Below are 26,194 nucleotides of genomic sequence, written 5' to 3' on the forward strand. Positions count from 1 at the left end.
TCGTTTGAGGTGGATGCAAAAATGTCCCTCGCTATTCACGGCATCTAACAAAATACGCAAACAACAATTGAATCCGACCAAGAGTAGTCGGTTGTCTATCTAATTAATTAGGGTATCTTTATAACTCGAATTAATTTACAACCAACAACGTCTCGAGTGACGGGCAGCGCTTGTCTACGTTAATGAAGCCAACAAACGCTTTGAAGTTATTGTTTGGATTCCGTCTCATATGAAAAATTCCTTGCAAGTACCTACTGCAGTAAAAACAGATACATTGTCCTCATAGTTTTATGATTAAGATTTGATTCTGTTCTTAGCTATTTTTTTTAACATTTGTCATATAAATAAAACAGTTCAAATGTGATGAAGCCTTAGGGTAAGATGTGTAATCGAAAAAAATGCAACACTTTGTTTTGTGAATAACTTTTGAATACATGAATTGAATTGATGAAATTTTTAGTGAAGCTGCTTAGTATTGTAATGTGTCCATGAGATTTTTTTTACGTTCTAGTGCATTTTGAGATTGCGTGCAATGAAGAAATTCATCGACTTTAAATTTTGGGCGCTACGTACGCCAACCATAGAGCATACTCTGAACCATCCTTTTTTTCAAATCAAGGCTATTCTTAATTACGTTTTGTGATTCTTGAAACTTGACCTTCAAAATTACTTAACACTTTTGATTTAATTGAATTTACGGCAAACTTAGCAGATTGTCCTCCCTCGGCACAAAAGCAATATATTAGACTTTTTATCACTCCACCACATTTTTCGACTAATGGCACGATTCAAAATCTAACCTCAAATCGAAAATCCGAAACAGATAATCAACTTTGTTAGACCTATGGAATTTGCAAGCGGTCTTCCTTGTATATTTATGTTTTCTTGTGTCAATTGTTATGTAACACTGACACAGATCGTTAACCACCTGAAGTTCTAAACATCGATTTTTTTTAATTTTTCCTTGTTTATTTTTAGAACATCCAGGCGAGACTTGTCAGCAAAAATTTTCTGACTGGCTGTCCCTTACAAAAAGTTTTAAAATATCTCTCCGCATAAGGTCCAAATACTTTGCGCAAGATTTGACCACCGTATTTTATTTATTCTACCGGTGGACAGTTTTTTACTTTGCAGAAATGAATTCAGGCCTGTTTATTATTCAGCTAGTGATTTTATATCTCTTCCCCAATCAAAATTTTTGGATAGCGCATGATTTTACCTATATCTGCTTTGATAAATTCATAACCTTCTTGGTTTCAATCATCTACACTTTTTTCAATTTTAGTTCGATATTAGGTGTGTACAACGAAACCCAATCGAAATCAATTGAAATGGATTGACAGTTGATCAGCTGTTTTTCCAATTGACTTCGATCGATTTCTATTAGGCTGTTGATTGAACAGCCATTCACAAATACTAACGCGTAGGCGCAGTGTTTTCAGATGTAATTTATTTATCAGCTTCGTTCAGAATTCGAAAAAGCGGTTTACTCAACCCTGGCAGGATTAAATCTAGGTGGAAATAGAAAACTCAGAGGAATAACAATGCGAATATCGTCTCTTCCGTGTCAACAACACCATACTCCATGGGAATATCGTGAAAAAAAAAATACATTTCTTCTATTGTTCAAAATATGTAACATTTATTTATTATTATTTAAAACTAGCTGACCCGGTAAACTTCGTTTTACCTTCTAAAGTATAAATCGTAATAAATGTTTACACGTCCTTAACTGCATCGTGCTCGCGAATAGATTCTTATGGAAATCGTAACAAATAAAGTTGAATTTGTATAAGTACCACCTTCCATAAAAAGTGAGATCCTAGAAACTATTATACAAACCATTTCTGATCCAAAATACCCTCGAATACCAAATTTCACTTCATTCCGACCGACCATTCATACGTGATGTTGTTACAAAGAAAACGCCTCCATTTTTATATATAAGATGTGAAGAAGAGATAACTTTGTATGGGGACCCCCCTTTCATCAAAAGTGAGATTTTTGAAACTATTATACAAACCATTTCTGACCCAAAAAAAACCTCGGGTACCAAATTTCACTTCATTCCGACCGACCATTCATACGTGATGTTGTTACAAAGAAAATGCCTCCATTTTTATATATAAGAAGATGTGAAGAGATAATTTTGTATGGGGACCCCCCTTTCATCAAAAGTGAGATTGTTGAAACTATTATACAAACCATCTCTGACCCAAAATACCCTCGGCTACCAAATTTCACTTCATTCCGAATAACCATTCATACGTGATGTTGTTACAAAGAAAATGCCTCCATTTTTATATATAAGACTTATTTCATACAATTCCACATTTGCTTCGGTGCAGCACTGAAAAATGCTACTGACACCACATCACTGACACAGCACCTCTGGAACAGCACCGCCAATGCCACATCGACCGACACCACTTTAACTAGCACCTGTGCAGTCCAGCCAGACACCATTCCAGAACTCCACTCTGCACGATTGACACAACACTACTGACACAGCACGACAGGCACAGCTCCACCGACTCAGCACGACTGCAACAGCACCACCGACTCAGCACAAATGACACAGCACCACTGACTCAGCACCCGACAGAGAACACCGCACCGAATGACACCGAATTCAAATAATTTTTCACAACACACCGAATCAGCTGTTTTTTGACAGTAAACAACTGCATTTGCGATAGAAACCGATAGAAACGAATCCTGATGCTCTCGGGCTTGATCGATTTCGATTGGTTTCGATCGATTCCGATTGGCTTCATTGAACGTCAATTGGATTAGTTTCGACCAAAACATTGGCTGAGTGAACAACGATTTACCAGTCGAAATCGATTGAAACCAATTTCAATTGGCTATTGAACGGGCCTATTGAACACTATGAGTATTGGTTGAGTGTTCGTTAAAAAGTGTTGGTTAAATAGTAGAAAATCAGCTGTTTTGGAATTTTTATGCATTTGTTTCGATTGCCAATTGAATATTTACATGACAGTTTTATGATTGAGTAATTTTTAACCAGACTTAATAATCCGGTGACTCAAAGTCGGTTTCGAAGTATTGTTTTTTCACCCTCAGAAATTACTTGGGAAGGGGGTAAAGGGAATCGAAAAAATGTCAAGTTCTGTTCTTTGTTTCTGTTATTTAAAAAACAAATTTGGCCAAGAATCGACTATCTGGGATTTTTTTGAGGACCACCTTAGTGAAAAAAGTTGGGCAAACCAAGTAAAAAACTAAATTTATGAAACCTTGTTTGTCTGAAAAGATACGAAGTTATGATATTCAACGAAGTTGTTCAGCGAAAAATTTCCTTTAAAGAATTTCAAGATTGGCACAAAAACTATTATAACGCTCGGTTCCACAGAAAAAACAAAAATGAGATTGGTACAAAATATTCAATTTTCCCATACAAACCTAAAAGTTCTGATTTACTCATGTAAACTTCACTTAAAAATTCTGCAAAAAAGCATGGATGAGTTTTGGACCAAAACGAAGCTTTTGAAACCCCAGGGTTTGAGAAATTCAAAAATAACCTCAAATCGACTTAGTCTCATACCCAGTGACTTCGGAGCAGAGCGTCAATCTCGTCCAAGCAGGGAGAATTGTTTCGTCACCGTCCAAGTTATTTTCATTTCTCTAGTCTCTGCCGATCAAAAAAAAAAGTTTTTTTCATTTTCTTAAACTTCTCTGTCAATCTAACCCTTCCTAATGGCCTATCTATACATATAAAAATGAATTTCTGTCTGTCTGTCTGTCTGTTTCCTATAAACTCGAAAACTAGGTTAGAAATACTGAGCCGATTTGCGTCAAACTTGGCAGATAGAGGTATTGGAGGCCATGAAAGGTTCCTATAATAGTTTGGGACCCCTCCCTATCCTTGGAAGGGGGGAGTGGGTCTCTCAAACAAATGTAATAAATTTTCATAATTCGAAAACTGATTATGCAAATGGAACCAAATTTGGCATGGAAGTGTATTTTGGTATGAGGAATGTTTCCATATTTATTTGGTACTCCTTGCTTCTTCCAATGGGAAAATAGGAAGCGGGGAGGGGGGCTCCCATACAATTTTTCGTACAATTCGAGAATTAATTAAGCAAACGGAACCAAATTTGGCATGCGAGGGTATATGGGTAGGGAGAACATTTTAAAGATAATTTGAGATCCCTCTTCCTTTAAAGCGTGAAGATAGAAAAGGGGGAGGGGCTTCCCATAGAATTTCCTGCCAAATTCGAGAACTAATCAAGCAAATGAATCTAGATTTAACATAGGTGATTATTTGGGTACGAGAAAGGTTTCTATGATCATTTGGGACTCCATCTTCTTCGATTGGGGAGATACAAAGGGGGGAGGGGGTCTCCCATATAATTTAATGCATTATTCGATAACTAATCATGCAAATGAATCCTAATTTCACATAGGAAAGTATAAGGCTACGAGTCAAGTTTCTACGATGTTTGAGACCCATCTGTCCTTCCACTGCACTGGGGGGAGGAGAGGGGTCTCCCTTTTATGCATTACTCGAAAGCTAATCGAATAAAAAACCTAATTTATTATGGAAGTAAATTCGAGTACGAGAAATGTTTTTTTATGTTTCGAGACCCTTTCCTCTCTTCGACGGGAAGAGGAGGAGGGATGTTGTCATACAATATTTTTGGATCACTCGAGAACTTATTACATTTTGTTTTTACTCAAATGCTAATCTAGCAGATGGTAACAAATTGGGCAAAGTATTCCAATACAAGAAATGTTTCTAAGATGGGTTTAAATGCGGTTCCCCTCACGGGATAGGAAAGAGAGGAGAGGTGGCATACGTATGTTTCGATAAATTCAAGAGCTCATCAAATAAGTTTAACCAAATTTTACAGGGGAGAGTATTATGATACAAGAAATGATTCTATGGTTATTAAACAAAACCCTTTTCACCTTCCAGTGGGGGATAAGAGAGGGGAAAATGAGTTCCATACTTGTTTTATAACTGCAAGACTTATTCAACAAATGGAACCAAATTTGAACAGTACAGCGCCGGAAATGAGGGAGGTTTTATCGCATTGTTTTTAAACTTTTCAAGCTAAAGAAACCATATTTTTTTAAGATCAAAGACCTTTCCTTCTTCCAGAGGAGAAACGGGAAGAAGGAAAATAAGTATAGCTCAAAAACTTATCAAGTAAATGAAGCCATATGTGGAATTTGATGTTATTTGATAACAAATAATGTTGTTATAGCAGTTCGAGGACTCTCCCCACATTGCAGTGGAAAAAGGAAAATAAAAACGAGTTCCTAATATCAAATTGAAAACCATTATTAAAAAACAATATTAGATACAGTTTAAAAAAAATCATTTCTGAGAATCTAATCTTCTTTGTATTCCAATAATAATTTGATGTGAAAGCTCTCATTTTACAATATCGAAAATTTATTAATATTAAACTTATTTTCACCCAACTTATTAATTTTAAGAAGGTGTAGCAAAGCACACAAGGTTAGCTAGTTTCCAATAAAAATACTAGGACTGATTTATGAAGTTAAAGTTGTTTAATAAAATAAATTCATCTTGTATTTTGGAATGATTTTTTTTCTTTTGTTGGAGTCCTGATCAGAAAAAAAAATGTATATCAATTTTTATTTTTATTTTGTTTACTGTTTCAAATTATGGTTTTCAATCATGTATCTCTTTTTTTTTTTAAATATTGATTCAAATTGTTTAGTGAAGAGAGTGAATGTAAAAATTAGTAATTAATAGCACATTGAAGACTTTGAAAATATCCAAATACTAAATTGTAAAATTTTGTTCTAAACAATACTACTAAAATGTTCTCTTTAATTGAGTCATAGTTGGAAGACTAGTGAGATTCCTGAGTGTTAGTAGATCTTGCATTTCCAATATTCCTCGGTGATGGTTCCTTATCTTTGAAATCTTGAATTTTGTCAGACAAACTTCGATGTTTTTCATAACCAAATCTAAAAACTTCCAGCAAAATTTCTTTCCGTAGGACCAAGTTGAATTTAAAAGGGCAAGTATATAACTACAAATCCTGATTGTTTCTGTAAATTTTTCAATGATTGCGTTCAAATTATAATAATTTATAAAGAGTCATTCGATAAATTTTGTTTGAATATTGAAACTTTGAACAAATACAAATTTTAAAAGTTCGATACTTTAGATTTTAGTGTAAGTTTTCAACAGAAACTAACCAACTTATCCTGTAGAGGTTTTTTATAAACTTTAAAAATTGTTAAAAAAAAATGGACACTTCATTGTAACAGATACCTAATCAATTTATAATAGTGGAAGCAGTAATATGAAAAACTCATAAAATAATGGTGGTTATAAGTGATGCATTGTTATTTGATCGAAACAAACATTTTATAAACATTCCTTAGAATCCTACTAATGAAACTTACTGACCTCCATTCGATGCTTTGAAGCAAGTGAAGATATTTTTTTGCATCATTAAATTCTACTTGATAGGGGAGATGAGGGCATAACGAGCACCCGAGGCATAATGATCACTACGCTTTTCTACGAAAGTACGTATTTTCTTTAATAAATTTTCATGAGGATTTGTTTCGTACTTCCTATAGTATTTATTTTTCACAAAAAAAGGAATCTCCTTATCATCTTTACAGAGAAATTTAAAAAAAAAACTATCTTGGTTCTCAAGCTACGAAAATATTATAATTTTTGAGCACCACGAAATAAGCTCTTATGATCTTAAAATAACCTTGATCTATAATGTACGCACTGCAACATGATGTACACATTGTTTCTCAATTTTTACCATCATAAAATTCTTGATTTTTCACTTTTATCAATTTAAAACTTGTTTTTACTTAAATTTGTTGATTTGGGGCATATAGAGCACCATAGTATCGAGGCATAATGAGCATTTTCTGCCGTAGAATCTAGCAACGAATTAAAATTGATTTATAGCGCCACACCTTGACTAGTTTTCATCCGACGATTTAGCCTATTGGTAAGGTGTCGGAGAGGTAATCAAAAGACTAGAGTTAGATTTCTGTTCGAGGTGATTTTTTTCCATTCACAATTCATGATCGATTTTTTTATTGTTACATCATACGGCTAGTAGCATCATCCTCCGAACAAAGCACTTAATGTATGAGCGTGCGTGAATTGTTTGTATTCTACAAACAGACCTAGATTAATTTGTTATTGCTTTGTTTGATGAATCTACGACTCACCTGATTTCATCAAATTGAATTCGCTGCTAGATTCCCCGGCAAAAACGCACATCTTGCTCTGATTAATGGTGCTCATACTGCCTCAGGGGGGTTCTCATTATGCCTCCACAGTGGCTGGTTTTCAGCTTTTGGCAAAATTTTTTAAAATGCATTTTTTAACGTTTTCATCTAGTTTTTCACGTTTCAGCCCGTTAGGGAATAGGCTTTTCAAGTGTCTGAACACGAAACAATAATGTAACCTCCATATTATAGCTATTTTCTATGGTTAAATAACCGTTTTCCTTAAGGTGGCCATTATGCCCCCATCTCCCCTACGTCTAAAATTAAAGAGTGTAATTAAAGCCGTAACAAATGTTTTCGAACCAACTTTGCGATGATAGATAGGCTTCTTATCTCCCACTGATCCGGAAAAGGGTACACGCTGACATTTTAGCGCGCAAAAGTGCACTTATAATAACTCAACCGTCACAATCGCGCTGTTTCTTGAAATTTATATAGCAGTTCCCGTTGCAATTTGCGCCATCCGCGTGTGAAGATGTATCGCGAAAATTCTTTTATAGAGCGCGCACTCACTCCGTACACGATTTTACAGATTAATGTCGGCGCTAGGAATGACAAATGCCATAATTACAGCCGTAAATTATTATTAATTGAATAAGTGTGAGCTAGTGGCGTGCGCGCTTTTGAGTCGCTTTGCTTTCTTCGTTTGGACTAGAGAGCTACTTACTATATGGTTATCTTCGACTGGAAATGGGCTCGCGGCTCCATTGGATAACAAATGATGTGCGATATTTTACGATACACAATAAGGACCACTTTCTGCTGCGCTCAGTGGCATGTAAGTGTATGCGTTTATCATTGTAGCTTCGAATACGCGGAATATTGTGCAGAAATGTCCTCCTCCTATTAGGAAAAGGCCAATTACTTGGCTTGTCAATTGAACAATTGCACTCTTGTCTAACTATTCAGAGAACAAAAAAAAAACGCACGCTAACAGCAGCTGACCATCATCCACGAAACCATAAACTTACCAATTCAGCGGTTACAGCCCGCAAGTTTGTCATTCTACTTAATCAAATCGAGCCCTTTTATGAAGCTGTCATAACTCGGAAAGTGTAATTTATTGAATAATAATAGGCAACGGCGCCGCGGTCTCTCGACTAGACTGTTGGCGCGAAAAAGTAAGTAGTGCTCGGCTAGATGAAGCAACTAGCAGCTACTGTAATAGGTACTAACGATACTAGCGCCCGCTACGAAACCGAACCATATTCGAGCAAAGCTGATTGTCGGAATGTCGCTTCTAGGAAACACCTTCCTCATCCTACCTTCGAAAATTTCAAACGGAACCAACTAGGTATATGCCCAGCAGCAACAGGAAAGGAGGAAAGCGAAAGCGGTCGGAATAGAGCGTCTCACCAAAGCAGATGACGATTATGATCGACGATCATAAGGCAATTATATTATTTCTTACTGGTATAGTTGACTTGCCACCCGCTAGTTGATGCAATTATTCCTATTATCTCTTAGGAAATTTCAGGAAATCCGAGGATGATTTGTAAGATTACTGATGTAACGTCAGATTGTTACTGAAATAACTCTTGATCAGTTTCAGTTCAGTTTCAGTTCAGTTTCAGTTCAGTTTCAGTTCAGTTTCAGTTCAGTTTCAGTTCAGTTTCAGTTCAGTTTCAGTTCAGTTTCAGTTCAGTTTCAGTTCAGTTTCAGTTCAGTTTCAGTTCAGTTTCAGTTCAGTTTCAGTTCAGTTTCAGTTCAGTTTCAGTTCAGTTTCAGTTCAGTTTCAGTTCAGTTTCAGTTCAGTTTCAGTTCAGTTTCAGTTCAGTTTCAGTTCAGTTTCAGTTCAGTTTCAGTTCAGTTTCAGTTCGGTATCCGTTGAAGTTAACTGAACTTTTGAAGATAAATTGAAAGGTGTTCAAATTCATAAAAAGGTGTTGGAAAATCCGACTGAGCGTGAGTCACGAAACATTTTACTACTGAGAATTACGAAAAAATTATTTCACTTTTTTAACGATTAACAGTTTGTTTGCCTAAAATTCAATAGACGGCATCTATAAAAACACTCAATTCTTGTCGGAAATATTTCTCTTTCATTATTATCCTTATAATTATCATTATAATCCTCCACAAACAAAACATAAACTGTTCAACTTTCTCTAAATGACATTCAGGCATAAGCGCTTTGCAAAAAATATCTTCTCATCTATTTCCCGCATCCAAAATCGTTTCTCTCCCGGTTCATGATGATTAAAATAAATCGATCATATTTTAAAAACCACCGACGGACAGTTAATTTGCCAAGACATCATCGCGCTTAATCGCAATGTAAATTAGTCCCTATTAGTCATCGGTCGCCCACCACGTTGGGTTGAGATCGTCCAGGCGATGGCCATCCCTGTTTCTGGGCGCCTGGTGCCTAATCCCGTCAATCATCAACGCCTTGAGCCCAGTTAGAGTTGAACAGAGAAGAAAAAACGTAAAACCCACCGGCTAAAAAGCTTACCGAGCTATCCCAAATGGATGGAAACGTTCGTATAATGAGAAAGGCAAACATTAACCAATTCGCCAGGGCGGAAGAATGAAAAACAGGCAAATTGATTCACTCATCATGGACATCTCCTCACAGCGAGTGGGTAGCTCAGAATCCTTTTCCGACCCACGACGTCCACGCCCCGGATTGCTTCTTCGACCAGAGGCGCTCTCAAGTTCTAAGGGCAATCTTTTAAAGAAATAATTTTACAAACACGCCTCTGCCCGAACCCGTTTGGTCTGGCCGTTTGGATTGTCCTAGCTAGAACGACACATTCCAAAGATTTGTGCAAAAAAAATTCGAATGATTTGAGGCGCTTTTTATCCGGGGCGATTCCCTTCACGCTGCCCGGCTGAATCGTTCCGTTCCCATTAATTACTAGACGTCATGCTGGGACAGATTGTGATGTTTTCGCCCTGTCTGGACTATGGTTATTGACCGATCCTCCTCCCTACTTCTGCCATTTTTCTCTGTGTATCCTTTCCCCCAAATATCCCCATCTTGGTGGGGACAACTGATTTGGATCATTTGGGTTTGCTAATGGTGGTGATATAAATCAGAGACGGCCGAGGGGCCACTGTCCATGATGGCTGGCTGTTGTAGGTCCCTGTGGGATGTCCTCCACTGACTGGTCGGGATTGATTTTGAGGATTATTTTGTTGTGACATCGAGGATTGCGCTCTGTTATGAAGATTTATTTCGAAACGGAACGAGTTAATGGGTTGGATACTTAAGTTTGAAGAAAAAATATTGAGCAACATAATCTAAATTGATTTCAAATAACTTGCTTGATAAATGACAAAATGACAAAATTTCCAAAAGCTCATTTTTATTTTCGAAGCATACTATGACTAGACAATTAAATTTTCTATCGGTAATTTATTGCCATCTCTTCCCTAAGAGCACTACCTCAAAAAGTGGTAGAAATTTTGACACTTGTTGCACATTTTGAAAATTTTACCATTCGAAAATGTTTTCAAAGTCTTTGGGCGTTATATTTTGTTAACAGCACTGTTTCTGTTTCGACCGTATGTGATGGAAATATTGCTATTTTTGCATGACAGCATGCGAAAATACAACACGTGTTGTAAACAAAACTCGATCTTGAAAACGTTTTTGCATGGCAAAATTTTCTAAAAGTGTAAAAATTTCTACCACTTTTTCCCAACACCAGTGAACTTGCTCTAACGATAAAAGCAAATTCCGTTATCTGCCATTCATGTTCATTTTATTCTGCAATCTAATTCAAACCACATAGAATCTGGTCGCATCTTTTCATTTACTGCAGGGCCCCTAGTTGTCACATCGTGAATCTATTGACAGTGTTTTGATCCGGATGGTTTGTTTAGTGATGAAAATTTCATCAAGATTGAAGCAGTCAGTCAAAAGTTATCGACGATGGAACGCAAAAGGCGAGAGAAAATTCTTCACACTCACGTAGAGAAACCGACGTGGTCAGGGGTAAAGATCGCGAAATTCCTGAAATATCCAAAATTGACTGTAAATTCGGTGCTGCAACGTTACCGGGAGACCCTTTCGGTGGATCGAGCAAAACAAACCAGGCGTAAAAGTGGAACATATGACCGGAAGCTGCGAGCAAAGGTAATTCGATCAGTTCACAATAATCCTGGAATCTCCTTGCGTGATTTGGCGAAAAAGTTCAAGACAAACCACAGTAGGTACAGTTCGACGAATTTGTTTGCGAGAAGGCTTGTGGTTGTATCATGCAAGCAAATACCCCAACAGGACGCTGAAACAAAACTTGGTTGCCAAAACCAGGCCAAGGAAGTTTTACGAGAAAGTGTTGACCAAGTACAACGGATGCATTTTGATGGACGACGAAACTTATGTCAAAATGGATTTTGGACAAATACCCGGTAACAAATTTCACCTTGCGAAGCGTAAAGGGTATGTTGCGAGTAGATTCATGTTTGTTTTCGCCGATAAATTTGCTCGTTAGTTGATGATTTGGCAAGGGATCTGTAGTTGTGGGAAGAAGACTAAGATTTTTTTCACTGGGGACACAATGAATGGAAATGTTTACAAAGAAAAATGTCTCAAGAAGAGGGTTTTGCTATTCATTCGGTCCCACAAAGGTCCGGTGAAGTTCTGGCCGGACCTGGCAAGCTGCCACTACAGCCGGGATGTTGTTAAGTGATATAAGGAGAACAAGATCGATTTTGTTGAGAAAGGTATCAAACCACCAAACTGTCCGGATTTTCGTCCCATCGAGAAATATTGGGCAATAGTTAAGGGCAAACTGAAGAAATGTGGCAGAACCAGAGGTGCAAAGAGATCCCATCATGAAACATGCAGTGCCGATTCTAACAGCCCGACGTCAGCTCCGAAAAAATCATCTTGCAAAGTTGCAGACTGATTCTATTTCCCTTACGTGCAGAGCGTCGAACGTGTCTGCAAGTAAAAGTCAACAGCGCGATGACTGCACGTTACGAAAATTTCAAACTTGCAAGCCCGAAGATAAAATCCCTTGAGCCGAACAGAAAGAATCATTTCCGAAGATAGCTACAGTCTGCAAGTTGCTTGCATGCAGCGCGATGATGCGATGTACGTTTGCAAATTTGCAAGTTGCAACTTACAAGTTACAGGACGGTGGACCAGCGTTGCCAGATTGAAAACCGCTCAAGTCCGTAGATTTGACGAAAATCGAAAAACGTACTGAGTTTGGCAAAATAAAACTTGATGACCTTTTTTTTTTTTTTTGGTCGTTAGGTAGAATTTTCATTCATCCGCAGAATCCCTTGAATTTATGCGATTATCCGTAGGAAATCCGTAGGAAATGCTGAAAATCCGTAGATTTCGAGCATCAATCCGAAGCTCCGTAGAAATGCTGAAAATCCGTAGAACTACGGAGAAATCCGTAGATCTGGCAAGGCTGCGGTGGACTCGTTCTTGTGCGGTTGGATTCGTTCCACTAACCTAGGATCGACCGAACCGAATCCATGGAGAAAGAAAGTGATAGGCCGAAGAGCCCCAGCCACCGACCATCAATTCAGTTGCCGTTCAGCCATCGAAGCGTGCGTGTGTAGCGTATGTACATGGCTGTCTGCAAAACACTCGGCGCGCCGCCGTACTACAGAAGTAAGGACATGTTGGAGTTGTTGTTGTTGTTGGTGCCTTCGTGCTCGTTTCGTTTCCTTCTAAGACGGATTCGAAAGGAAGTGGTGCCCAAATTTTATTTGAGTTTTCAATGATCATTCTAGGGTGTTTAAGATATATCATCAAAGCAAATAAAAACTAGTTTGTTTTGATTATAACTTTGTCATCTTACAAGTTATTTATGAATACAAAAGTGTTAATAAAAGCTTATCTTAAAAATGTTGGAAAATCATCTTTATTGTTTTATAACACAGCTGCGGCCCGAAAAATTCAATCCATTCTCCATGGATAGGATCACTTGATAAAATAGAATCACATATTAAAGATTCAGTATTGAGAGCAGGGTTGCCAACATTCACAAATTCAAGGAGCTTGAAAAGAAAAATCAAAGAAAATCAGGTTAACATAAAATGATCGAGCTGAGTGCCTTTTTTGGTCACCGTTGTAAAATGAAATGGAGTTGATACACATTACCGTTCATAGTTCTATTAAATAAGCTAAGTGCTCACTGTCACTTCAACCTTTAAACGCGATGTTATTTGATTTCATGCCATTAATTCATATTTCGTATCAAAGCGTTTTTTTAATGTGATTCAGCGTTTTTCAAATATGTCATTCAGCAGTTGTTTGAAAATCTACTTTTTTGGACTTGTTTTATTTAAATTTTGATATTTGAGATACTTATCAAAGCCTTTTGCAAAAATTCTTCATAGTAGTTCTCGCGAAGTTAAACTTAAAAGTGGCAGATTTCAAAAGTTCGTTACGAAAGATACGCAAACAGTTTTAAAAACTTGAATAAAAAATTCCGATTTGTATGAAAATGTTCATTCATGTAAATCCTTTAGTCAATTTATTTTGATAAAAAGTACATAAGTTGCTGACTTTGAAACATAAATCAATAATTTATTCAGTTTCCTTACTTCTTATTTTGAAGATTATGCAATTGACTGATTGATGGGCGAAAGCGTGATATGTTTAACCGTGAAACGTCCAGCTTTTTATAAGCAGTTTCGTAATATCTGAGATAAATAGCAACCGTTGAGTAAGATTTTTAAAATTTAAGTTTCTACGAAGACAGCAAGTAATTTTGGCTTTGAAGTAAAAGAAATTTTTTCTTCCTTCTGTTGAGACGAAATTCTGATGAAATTTTATACCAAAATGAATTATAGATATTTTTCAAAGTATAACTTAAAACGCTTTACAGTCTTCAGCAAAGAAGTAAAAAATAATATATAGACAGTGATTGAAGCCTTATCAGTAATACTGGATGCGATAGACAAAATCTGACCAAAAATTCGAGTTCAGGACGCGAAATTAATTAAAAACAAGTTATAAAACTTTGACAGAAGATTCGAATCAAACAGTGTGTGAAGTTTTTGAGTTCAAGGTTGGAATGACGACGAGCAAGCACTGAATTTCTATTGAGTTTTGTACCGATCTGTAAAAACTTTCTGTAAAAACTGTAGATAACTTGGTAAAGAAGACGTGATTCTTATATATGTCTAAGCAAATGAAACTGAATTCTAAAATTGAAATTCACACAATTTAATCTGTGATCCTACTAATCAAGTGATCCTGCCTTTGGAGAATCGATTGAATTTTTCGGAACGAAACTTTAAAGAATTTTAAGGCAGCTCTGTTATAAAACAATATAGATGATTTTCCAACAGAGTTATGATCAGTTTTAATTAACAACTTTGTGTTCATAAATAACTTGTAAAATGACAAAGTTATAATCAAAACAAATTTGCTTGTATTTGCTTTGATGATTTATATCAATCACCCTGGTATGATAATTGAAAATTCAAATAAAATTTGGGCACCACTTCCTTTCGAATCCGTCTTAGAAGAAAACGAAACGAACACGAAGGCACCAACAACAACAACTTCTACATGTCCTTGCTCTTGTCGTACGGCATGCCGCTTCGCTGGCTGAACGGCAACTGAATGGATAGTCGACGGCACCTCGGCCTATCATTTTCTTCCTCCATGCCATGGATTCGGTTCGGTTTTAGGTTGGGTTGGGGTGGATCAAATCGAACCGCACAAGAACGGGTCTACGGTTCTGTCTGTAACTTGCAAGTTTGCAAACGTACATCGCATCATCGCGCTGCATGCAAGCAACTTGCAGACTGTAGCTATCTTCGGAAATGATTCTTTCTGTTCGGCTCAAGGGATTTTATCTTCGGGCTTGCAAACCTCTGGTTTGAAATTTTCGGAACGTGCAGTCAAAGGATTTTACCGCGCGGTTGGCTTTTACTTGCAGACACGTTCGACGTTCTGCACATAAGGGAGAAAGAATCAGTCTGCAACTTTGCAAGACGATTCTTTCGTGGCTGACGTCGGTCTGTTAGAATCGGCTAAAAGTCGTGCGCTGCATGCTACATGTAGGGATCTCTTTGCACCTCTGGGCAGAACCATGAAAAAACCCGCTCAAATGGAAAAGTGGTGGAACAAGATGGCGAATGAGGTTACCAGCAGTACTGTGCAGAAAATAATGGGTGGTATCACAAAAAAAGTTCGAAAATTCATCCGAAAAGCTGACGAACGATTTTTATGTATTATTTTCCTTGAAGTGCAATAAAAACCCTACAAAATGACATTTTTACTTTTGTTGTACGTTATTTCTTTGCGGAGAAATGATCTTTTTTATCCGACCAGATTCTATGTTAAACAGACTTTATTTACTTCTAGATGTTTTAGTACTAATTTTAATAATTACCTCTGAACACTTTATCATCACACCATTATACTTTTTTACTTGATATTTCCTAGTGTTCTCTACATGATCATTACTGGGATATGGGATATGTGTGATTTGGTTTCTTTCAGACATATGCAATGCGGTTGCGCTGGGAGGACAATGCCAATTATTAGAAAGCTTGTTAATACCGGTTCGGTATAAAATCTTATACCGATAATTTCACCTCCAAGAAAGTTCATTATTGGAGTAGAGTCTGACTTGTGAGTCTAGTTCATAAGATATGAGGTGCGGCGTTACTATTGGCTACAACACAAGTAAGGTCTTTGAGTGTTAGGAAGATAAATTTCACGAACACTTATATGGATTATTTCTGCTGCAATGCATTTGATGACATCCGCTGTTTGGAATTAATGCGTTCATTATATTTTTTAAGACGTATCTCAAGGAATTTATAATAATGGTTTTCTGAGTGTAGTTTAACAAATAAGCAGAAGTCAACACACAATATTTATGCGGCTTTTACAAGCATTGTATTGTTTGGCTCTTCTGAGTCGAAAAGTAACTGACCACTGCTTTAGGTGATTGTAATATGGATAAAATCCAAAAAGACAGAACTGCATTTGCCTTATCTGCACCGTTTTTTTTTCAAGGGAGTCATTTGAGCCAACAGTTATTTACTATGTGCACAGTAAACGAAGATTACCGAGTTCGGTAATTTTTGTACCGAAATCCCAATATGTGTAAATCGTTAAACTTTTCGACTATTTTTTCGGTAAAAAATAAACGAACATCGGTAAATCGATTCTTCATTTACCGATGTTCGTTTATTTTTTACCGATAAAATTACCGAACAGTTTAACCGAAATCCTAACATGTGTAAATCGTTAAACTGTTCGGTAATTTTTTCGGTAAAAAATAAATGAACATCGGTAAATTGATTCTTCATTTACCGATGTTCGTTTATTTTTTACCGAAAAAAATTACCGAACAGTTTATCGATTTACACATGTTAGGATTTCGGTAAAAAAATTACCGAACTCGGTAATTTTCGTTTACTGTGTATGTGAACGAATTTTGTGTACTGATTGAATAGGAAATACTTTACAACAAGCCCTCGATAATCTTATTCTTCGGTGTCGAGTGAATGCAATGGATAAAATTTCTAAAAATCCTGGCTTAGCCTAGAACGAAACCGAAACTCAGTTGAAAAAATTCCAAATCTAAAGAATGAGTCAACCTTTGGACAAACTTTGCGTGTTAAATACATTTTCGAAAAACATGACATTTGATTCGTCATTTCGAGTGCCGCCAATGGGTGGTAACGGTGTTGTTTTCAAAACGTGGCGTGCTCATAAATCAAACGTCTCATTATGACAGTATTAAGTGAACGGGTTTTAACGTAGCTCTCAGTATGTATTTAGGAACGTACGCATGGTATGCAGCTGTAGGACATGCAAGCAACAATCCGCATCTAGTCCATAAACATATTTTTACTTTAATGCGTGTTTGCTCACATTTCCAACCATCCAATGCATTAGAGTCATTTTTGGAAGAAAGATTATCCATCGATCGAAAAATGAAGCCGGGAGAAAGTCGACCTCCTCTCTAATTGCTTACTCGCTTGCAACTAGTTCTGTTTACCAGAACTTTATTTATATTGGTCGGTTTTGCAATGACAGTTAAAACCCCGCAATTAATTATCGTTCGCGCCATTCTTGCTTTTCCATTCAAATGTGCTCTTTGATGGCAACGAACTACTAGGGTGGTGGCTTTAGTTATCATCTGCTTGAAAGCATGGCGAGGTAATAAATTTTAGTAATCGAATATGAGTAACTCTACCCTACTATTAGGTGTACCAGAATATTATTAACGACTTTGTCATGCATCATGCGACCGGATCTTTCGTTCGGCATCCCAGCGGCAACCCTTTGAGCAGAGAGAAAACCCGTCGTCGTTGTCGCAAAATGAAGTGCCAGAGCTTAAGAAAGCAGTTGTTAAACGTCTACCGAAGCCGGTCACGCAAATATCATTTAACACCCGCCATCAGATGGGCTAGCAATTTGTCTTTTGTAAAGAGAGAAAAAAAAGAAAAAACTGCGTTTAACCAGTCTAATGTGGAACTTTTTTTCGATTTTATTTCTTTACAGCTACATGTATCCGGTGGACAAAATCAGCATAAACGATTCGTACTCATCGTCGAGCTACTCCAAACGCATTTGCAGCGTCGAATCTCTGGGATCCCTGACAAACACATGTAAGTATAACATGACATCTAATAAATCTAAGTAACTATAAGCGTCTCTAAGAAGGTTGAAATTCCAGAAAAAAAATCCATTAAACATTTCTTGAAACAACATCTTAAAACTCTCACGTATTTACTTAGTTCCAAATAGACTTTGGACACAAACTAGTTGTGAAACTACGAGTTCGGTAATTCACTCAAACTTTTACAGTTTTGTTCGGTAAAAATTACTGAATGCTCATGTTTTTAACTTTTTAGGGTGCTTAATCGCTTGGCGCACGGCACCCTCCCACAATTTGTTAGGACTTGTACAATTTGAACTTATGAGTCAAAACAACCGAAAGATTCCCTTCAATTCAACCAGTGTGCCGTGGTTGAATTAAAGGGAATCTTTCGATTACTTTAATTCAGTAGAATTATTCAACCAAGTAGGCTCACAAAATCACATATTAAAATTTGACTTTGATTTTGTACTTAATAAATCAGGCCTCATTATTTTCTACAAAATTCTTAACGAAAGATGCTTCGAGTACATTCTTGAAAATAGATGTTTCTTCGCTTAAAAGATGCAAAACATCAAGCAATCGAATCGAGTCAATTAAGACACGAAACGGCTAGAAATTTCGCGTTTCTTGTCAGTCAGGAAAAGGAACAGCTCACGATGATTGACAGGAATGGCAAAATTAAGACCTGTAGCTGTCAATACCTAGTTGTCTTGCTAGCTCTGTTCATTCCGAAAACAACGAAACGATACGCGTGAAATGGAGACACATTTTTGCCCACAACATTTGGCGGCTGGTTTCATCTTTTGTTCCTGCTCTAGATGTTTCTCCTTTACTGTACCCTAGTACTCAATATGTGATGATTTATTTGTCAAGACTTTTTGCCGCCCTTTCCATTTCTTCTGTGCCGCAAATCGAGTAGATTGAAAAATGATTTGATTTGACATCGTGGTTGATTGGGGTCGCATCGAATGGCATTTGAATTTTCTTACCGAGCAATTGAGAGTTTAGCAATGACAACTCTATGTTTGCGATAAGTTTTTGATTGACATATTAGTGTAGCGAGGATGTTTCACTCGAAAATGATTTCATCAAGAGAAACACCTAGATTGAACTCGATAGAACTGAATGTTTCAGTTCTGAACTTCAAAGATTTAAGGAATGTATTCGAAAAAAATGCAACACTTCAATTTGGGAATAACTTTCGAATGCATGGATGTAAACTGATAAAATTTTCAGCTAAGTAAATAATCTGGTAATTTCATGTTTTTATATGCAATTTGTTGTTGTGATGCTGTCAAGTGGTTTTTGAGATAGCAGCCAATGCAGGAATTTTCCGACTTCAATTTTTGGCAACACGTGTGCCATCTATAATGCATACTATGAACCACCTTTTTTAAAATCAATGCTGTTTTTGATCACAAAACAGCAATCCTGAAGCTTGACCTTCAAAATAACTCCAAATTTTAAATTTGGTCGAAGTTATAACAAATTTAGAAGATTATCCTACTTAGGCACAAAACAATATATTTGAGTTTAGCGCCACGATTAAAGCACAAATCGAGTGTCCAGTCATTATGGTCAGTGATTAACAATTCAACTTGAACAGAGTATAAACTTTGTAAGACCTATCGAAGAGGTTTGTAGAGAAAATGTTCGCATTTGGAGGCAGTCTTCTTTGTATTTTTAGTCACTCATCGTTTCAATCGTTATGAAAGACTGAGCAATTTGCAGTTTCCTCAAGTAATGGACACTAAATTTTTCAATTAAGGCAAGAAAGAGTTTTAACTTAAACTTTAAACTAACTCAGAAAAATTTAAAAATTCATACAAAGTTTTCATACCTTTTGCTGTAATATTTTGACTTTTAAAAATTATACGTAATGAAGCTCAAAACAAAAAGTTGGGTGGTTTTTGTTTCTTATTCAAATGAACCTTTGAAGTAAAACAAATTTAAGCTTTTATGATGATTTCATAATGATTGGAGAGTGGAATAAGAGAGTGTTTTTGTATGCCCCCATCATGTTTGTAAAATGCCGCTATCCTAAAATAACAGGTTAAATATAATAAATATATGCTTTTTATCATTAAATCTTCGAATTTAAGCTCTAATTAACACCTTTAGAGAGAATTGAAGATCTCAAAACAGATTTGATAGAGTTATTCGTATGGATGACTGCCTCCATAATATGGCAACCCTAACTTTTGTTATATTCTTTAAAATAATAAAATAAACTGATTTTTATAAAACTTCAGCTCTGTCGTATGAAAGTTATCAGTTTCTAGCATTTCCAATGAAATAGTAAGAAAGTATTGCCGAAAGAACAGAAAATTTGCCCAAAACATAAATAGGCGCATTAAGCCCGCACGGTTTGAGGTTCGGCAATTTTGACAACAGTTATAATAAAATTGATTTCTCAAGAACTGAAGGAAATTTCAACGTAAAAATTACTCCAATCTATAGAAAACAGATGCCTGCTCATGTGTATATAGTTTTTGTACATATATTCGATCCAATATTTGAGAAAATCAGTATTCTTCTTAATAGGCGCATATAGCCCGCACCTCCCCTATCATTTTGCCCGAATAGAGGTGATAAAATGCCATAATTTGGGTCTCAATTTCCATACACGGATACCTCTTTCATGTCAAGTGTAGGTTTCAATAAAACTTTAACCTTGTTTAACCACTGTTTTAAAATTAATTTTGAGAGTACAGTAATGCCACTTTTTGGTATGGATTGAACCCAGAATATGGCATTATTATGCTTACAGAGTTTCAACAAAAAAAGGCTGTTTTAACGAGGTTTCAAAATACTTCCAGGGAAACCTAAATTTAGCAAAACTGCACTACCCGCATATACAAAATAAGAACTGTCCGTTTCGTCTTTGCTATCTTCTGGCTCTTCCGAAGTTCCCGCTTCATTATTGTCCAGTACTGCTCCACCGGGCGCAGCTCCGGATAATTTGACGGGTTCATGTCCTTTGGAACAAAATGGACAGCATTGGCCTCATACGGCTCCAGGACACTCTTTGAATAGTGGCCTGATGCCAAATCTAGCCATAATAGTGGAGCTTTGTCGTGCTGCTGCAAGAAGGGAAAATGGCGCTTCTCGAGGAACTAAGATTTGTAGATTATTTTATTTTTATTTACACAGTATTCCGTCTCACGACATAACTTGACGAACATAATTCCTAAAATTCACTCGGTCCATGGCAACCGTTCTCCAATTCCTCGGGCACCCCACGTTCGCCAGATCACGCTCCACTTGGTCTAACCACCTCGCTCGTTGCGCCCCTGCTCGTCTTGTTCCTACCGGATTCGTAGCGAACACCTGTTTTGCAGGACAGTCGTCCGGCCAGCTTTCACCACCTTCTGGATACTGGATTCGCCGTAGAGTCGCGCAAGCTCGTGGTTCATCCTTCGCCTCCACACTCCGTTCTCCTGTACGCCGCCAAAGATGGTTCTTAACACTCGTCGCTCGAATACTCCGAGTGTACGCAGGTCCTCCTCGAGCAATATCCATGTCTCGTGCCCGTAGAGAACAACCGGTCTAATCAGCGTCATATACAGGTTACACTTCCTGCGAGGGCTAAGTCTTCTCGACCGCAGTTGCTTGTGGATTCCATAGTAGGCACGACTTCCGCTGATAATTCGCCTCCGGATCTCACGGCTTGTGTCATTGTCTGCGGTCACCATTGAGCCGAGATAGACAAAGTCTTCGACTATCTCCAGCTCGTCGCCGTCGATCGTGACCTTGTTATTACTGGACAAGCGGGTGCGGTCGGTCTCGGATCCGCAGGCCAGCATGTACTTCGTCTTGGACGTATTAATCATCAACCCAATCCTTCCTGCTTCGCTAAGATTTGTAGATCTCGCCATTTATTGTGTCCTTTGTCACGAAAGTCTCAGTCCGCAAGAGCAGATGGCTTACCAAACGAGATATTTGGAGGCGTAATTCGAAATTTTCTTCTCCTTAAATTTGTCGTCCACATCAAACTTGCTCTTACCGGTGGAAAAACTCGGAATTTGCTTAACATCGGCTTTTATATACATTTCGTCGTCCATCACACAGCAGCCATATTTCGTCAGCATCTTCTCGTAGAGCTTTCGTGCCCGAGTTTTGCCGTCGATTGTTGCCACTCATCGCAGTTTGGGAAGTTCTGTACTTTGTATGTTCGTAGTCGAGCTCTCTTCTTTGCATTTTGGACGTAGCTCTTCATCATGCCGATCTTTTTAGCCAAATCAAGGCTTGATACGTTGGGATTTGCTTTAATCATCCGCTTCACGTTTCCCTCCGTCTTTTGTTCTCCGGTCCCGCTTTTCTTCCAACCCCTTACTGTGGTTCTACGTCAACCGCTCCTGGAATAATTTTCGTTGAACCAAAAAACACGACTTCGAGTTTGACAGCATGTAAACAATAAACATCAATGAGAAAGTGTGCAAAATTTGGGTGATTTTTACCCAATGGTAAAAAATGAATGCGTCGCAATAATTTCGATTTCGCCCTTTAGAGTTACATTTTACAGCGTAATTCAAAGATTTTTTCCAAAAGATTTGGCCCTGTGAAATACAACAAAATTAAAACTTAATTTCCTTCCTCCTTTCGTTCCAGCGGGCGAATCAACCTACGACCAGGCTCTGCTAGCGACGAACAACACCCTGCCGATCGTGGAAGGTCACCCCACCGGCGGAAGTAGTTCCCCTTCGACATATCGATCGTCCGACTACACCCAGATGACGCTGACCCCGGCCGGAGCCCTAATGCGCCTGAATACCTACGCCGCAGCTCTACTTATCCCGGAGGGTGCCATCTCCAAGCATCAGAAGCAGAACGTAGTATTGTCGATTGTGCGGGATGATAAGTTCTGCATAACCGGTTCCGGTTCGAGGATAACGTTCTTGAGTCCGGTGGTTTACTGTGGCCCACCCGATACCAAAGTGCTAAAGCCGGTGGTTCTGAAGGTGCCGCACTGTGCCGAAAACCTGTCGAACTGGCAGTTCTCGTTGTATCACTCGGTAGATAATGGTAGCCGGTGGTCGGAAGTGGTGGCGATTGGTCGGGAAAATATTAACACCCCGGCGTTTGTCCAGATTGACAAACGGTACGCGTACGTGCTGACGGAGCTGTTTGGGAAGTATGTGCTGGTAGGGGAGTCGGCTAACGATATCCAGGAACGGATGGCCTGCAAAAAGCTGAGGATGTTCATCTGTGGACCGTCGACGGTGCCGGAGTTTTCGGATGTTAGTGTACGGATTTACATTGTGGAGGACAATCCGGGAGCGGAGGAGCGTTGTAGATACTGCGAACAGGAGATTGGAGGAGTGGTGCTGGGGAAGAGCTCGGTGCTGTACTTCTCGGATAATAGTCAAGATTTGTGTATAGATATTAGGTGCGTGGGAGGTTGGAAGGCGAAACCTTTTGGTGATCGACAAGTGATACCGTTTTTGCACGTGTGGAACAACAGCAACTCGACGCTTCACTGCAGTTTTACGTTGAGCCGCACCGAGCACGATAAATGTGATTTCAAAATTGACGTTCAGGCAGTGCAGGAGAACTGTGGATTCAATGTGGCGCCATCTTCGTTGAGTATTTCGTCTTTCACTCCGCTGTCGAAAGATGGCAGCAACTGTCAGCACTCGTCAAGTTCCTTCGAAACGATGACCATTTGCAGCGTGGGATCGAACTCGGCGAATGGTGAACACAATGTGATCAATACCGATCGGTTTCGACTGACGAAGATGGTTAAGCGGAAGCTGTGCAAGTGTCTGGATCCTCCCACTCAGAAGGGTAACGATTGGCGAATGCTGGCGGCGCACCTGCATGTCGATCGCTATTTAGCTTACTTCGCAACGAAACCTTCACCGACGGATCAGATTTTGGATCTGTGGGAGTGTCGAAATCGGGATTTGAACGCCGTTTGCAGTTTGATGGAGATTTGCCGAAACATGGGCCGCATGGATGCCGTCAACATTCTGCAAGAGATTCAAACACCTTCCTGGCTGTAGAAGGCGATTGGCGCAGTTATACGTAAATCGGTAGCTTTTTTGTTGGTAGATTTTTAGCGAGTAGTTGATTGACGTAGCTGATGATCGCGCACCGGAATTTGCTGTCCGCGTGATCGACAACTGTGAAACGCCTCGATCGCATCAATATTATATTATTGTTGATAGATGTTGGCACTCTCGCTGGGCGATCGACACGTGATTCGAGCGGGGCTCCCATCAAAAAGCCCGGTAGTCATATTGTGTAGAAATAATGTACATGTTCAAGTACCACAACTCGGGAAATCGATTTGAAATGCGGCCTCTGGGATCCGAACGAGATTGGCCCCGAACCTATCGCGCTCGGACAATGTTCCTTCTGCTTTACAGTTTCGCTCTGTCATGTTCTGCGCCGGAGCAATATAGGTCAAGTCAATCTTTATAAATATTTATAAATCATTATCTCTAGTTTCTTTCGCGCGAGGAGTTTTGCATACGCCTTGCCAGGAACGAGCTCGCAATTCTAGGAAAGAAAAATACCATGCATTTGTTGATATCCTCACATTACGCGATCGCGCTTGAATCGCTCTCGAAACGAGCTCGTACATGAACTAACGAGTAGGTATATGGCCGATCAAGTCGTGGTGATCTAGAGCCTGAGTTTTGATGATAGCAAACTCTTACCCCTGGCGCTATTATTATTCAAATTATTGTGTTTTGTTTCCTGGGACGAGTTTAATGGCTCCCGGGGCCAAGATAGTGTTGCAAGATTTTTGATTGCTTCCAACATAAAACCTCTTTGGAGAAGTCTGGTAGCTCTAGCCTTTCGGTAACAAGCCGACCAGTTAAACTCTCGAGATCGCCATTGATAATGTCAAGAATTGCCCGACGGTGATCGGGATTGAAAATCGGTAGCATTCAATTACACGCCAATTTCGACGGCGCGGCGTGCCGGTAGTTGTCGATTGTGATACGCCAAATCGTATCCACAGGCTCAAGGTAGATGGTGGGCCAGTGGGGGTTAAATACGGGACTTTGCATTCACTCCAACTACCTTTGAATGGGGCCATTTTTGTTCTTTCCTCGGCATGGATTCACAACAATCACTCGGCTGGACCGAATACCGGCATATACGCACAGCAGTAGCAAGCAACCGTGCGCGCGGTCAGTTAATTGACTATTGATAGCTGAAATTGATTTAATTTTGTCGGAAGCATGGTCGAGATTTGACAGACCGCCCCTGATTCGTTTCGATTCGGCCATTGTTGTTCCGGAGCGCGTTCGCTTTCACGGCTTGTCCACGGAAGCCAGTCAGTATGCGTAATCTGAAATATATATAATGGCCGGCTACCATCGTCGTAGAAAGGCGAACGGATTGAGCTGCTACTTTCAGAACCGAGCCGGGATAACAACATCAGTAGTAGGTAGCCGATGAAAAGCGGAATCATGTGCGGAATTGCGATTGTTTGATTTTATTGGGTTGACCCAATTTCGAACCATCGAAGTAAATGACCTTTCGGTCGGATGTACAGCTCCAGAACGTTTGCAAAACGGGTTAAGTGAATCGATTGAAGCTAGCCAGCTGGATTTGAGATATTGCCAAAATTGAAAGGCCACTTCAATCCAATTCAAAATCCCATGAGTCCATGATTTTGTATGAGAAGCCGAGTTGGAATCAATCCGAATGTAGAGAAAAAATCGAAAATGTTTCGTTACAATTTCATAAAAAAGTGCTCTGCAGTGTTGCCAGATATTCTTATAATTGTTTGATTGTTGCTATTCAAGTCAAATGATTGAGGTTGGGAAGCTAAATCGAACTTTGAACACAATATGCTTCGCTAAAACGGACATACTTTTCAAAGTTCAGCTGAATCTGCCCAGCAAACATAAAATCGTATCAGAAATGATAACTTAAGTCGTTTACAATGGTTTTGCGAATCGCAATTCCAATTGCATGGTGAACAGATCGTATCTGAATGATGAAATTGAATTCTGAATCTGATTCTGAATTCTGATTCTGAATTCTAAATCTGAATTTTGAATCTGAATTCTGAATCTGAATTCTGAATCTGAATTCTGAATCTGAATTCTGAATCTGAATTCTGAATCTGAATTCTGAATCTGAATTCTGAATCTGAATTCTGAATCTGAATTCTGGATCTGAATTCTGAATCTGAATTCTGAATCTGAATTCTGAATTCTGAATCTGAATTCTGAATCTGAATTCTGAATCTGAATTCTGAATCTGAATTCTGAATCTGAATTCTGAATCTGAATTCTGAATCTGAATTCTGAATCTGAATTCTGAATCTGAATTCTGAATCTGAATTCTGAATCTGAATTCTGAATCTGAATTCTGAATCTGAATTCTGAATTCTGAATCTGAATTCTGAA

At 38.5% G+C, this 26,194-nt stretch overlaps 1 protein-coding gene across 2 annotated transcripts in view; it reads left to right on the forward strand.

Moving 5' to 3' along the window:
- The window catches only part of LOC129749797 (netrin receptor unc-5-like), a 555,087-nt gene extending 529,294 nt beyond the window's left edge, over positions 1-25,793 (forward strand). For both annotated transcript variants that reach the window (XM_055744887.1, XM_055744888.1), the window contains exons 10-11: positions 17,720-17,826; positions 22,431-25,793. In XM_055744887.1, the coding sequence (XP_055600862.1) occupies positions 17,720-17,826; positions 22,431-23,824 (1,501 nt within the window). In that variant the 3' untranslated portion in view covers positions 23,825-25,793. The remainder of the gene's footprint in view (positions 1-17,719; positions 17,827-22,430) is intronic.
- The last annotated feature ends 401 nt before the right edge of the window (positions 25,794-26,194 follow it).

This window comes from Uranotaenia lowii, chromosome 2, assembly GCF_029784155.1.
Source record: "Uranotaenia lowii strain MFRU-FL chromosome 2, ASM2978415v1, whole genome shotgun sequence".
Lineage (NCBI taxonomy): Eukaryota > Metazoa > Arthropoda > Insecta > Diptera > Culicidae > Uranotaenia > Uranotaenia lowii.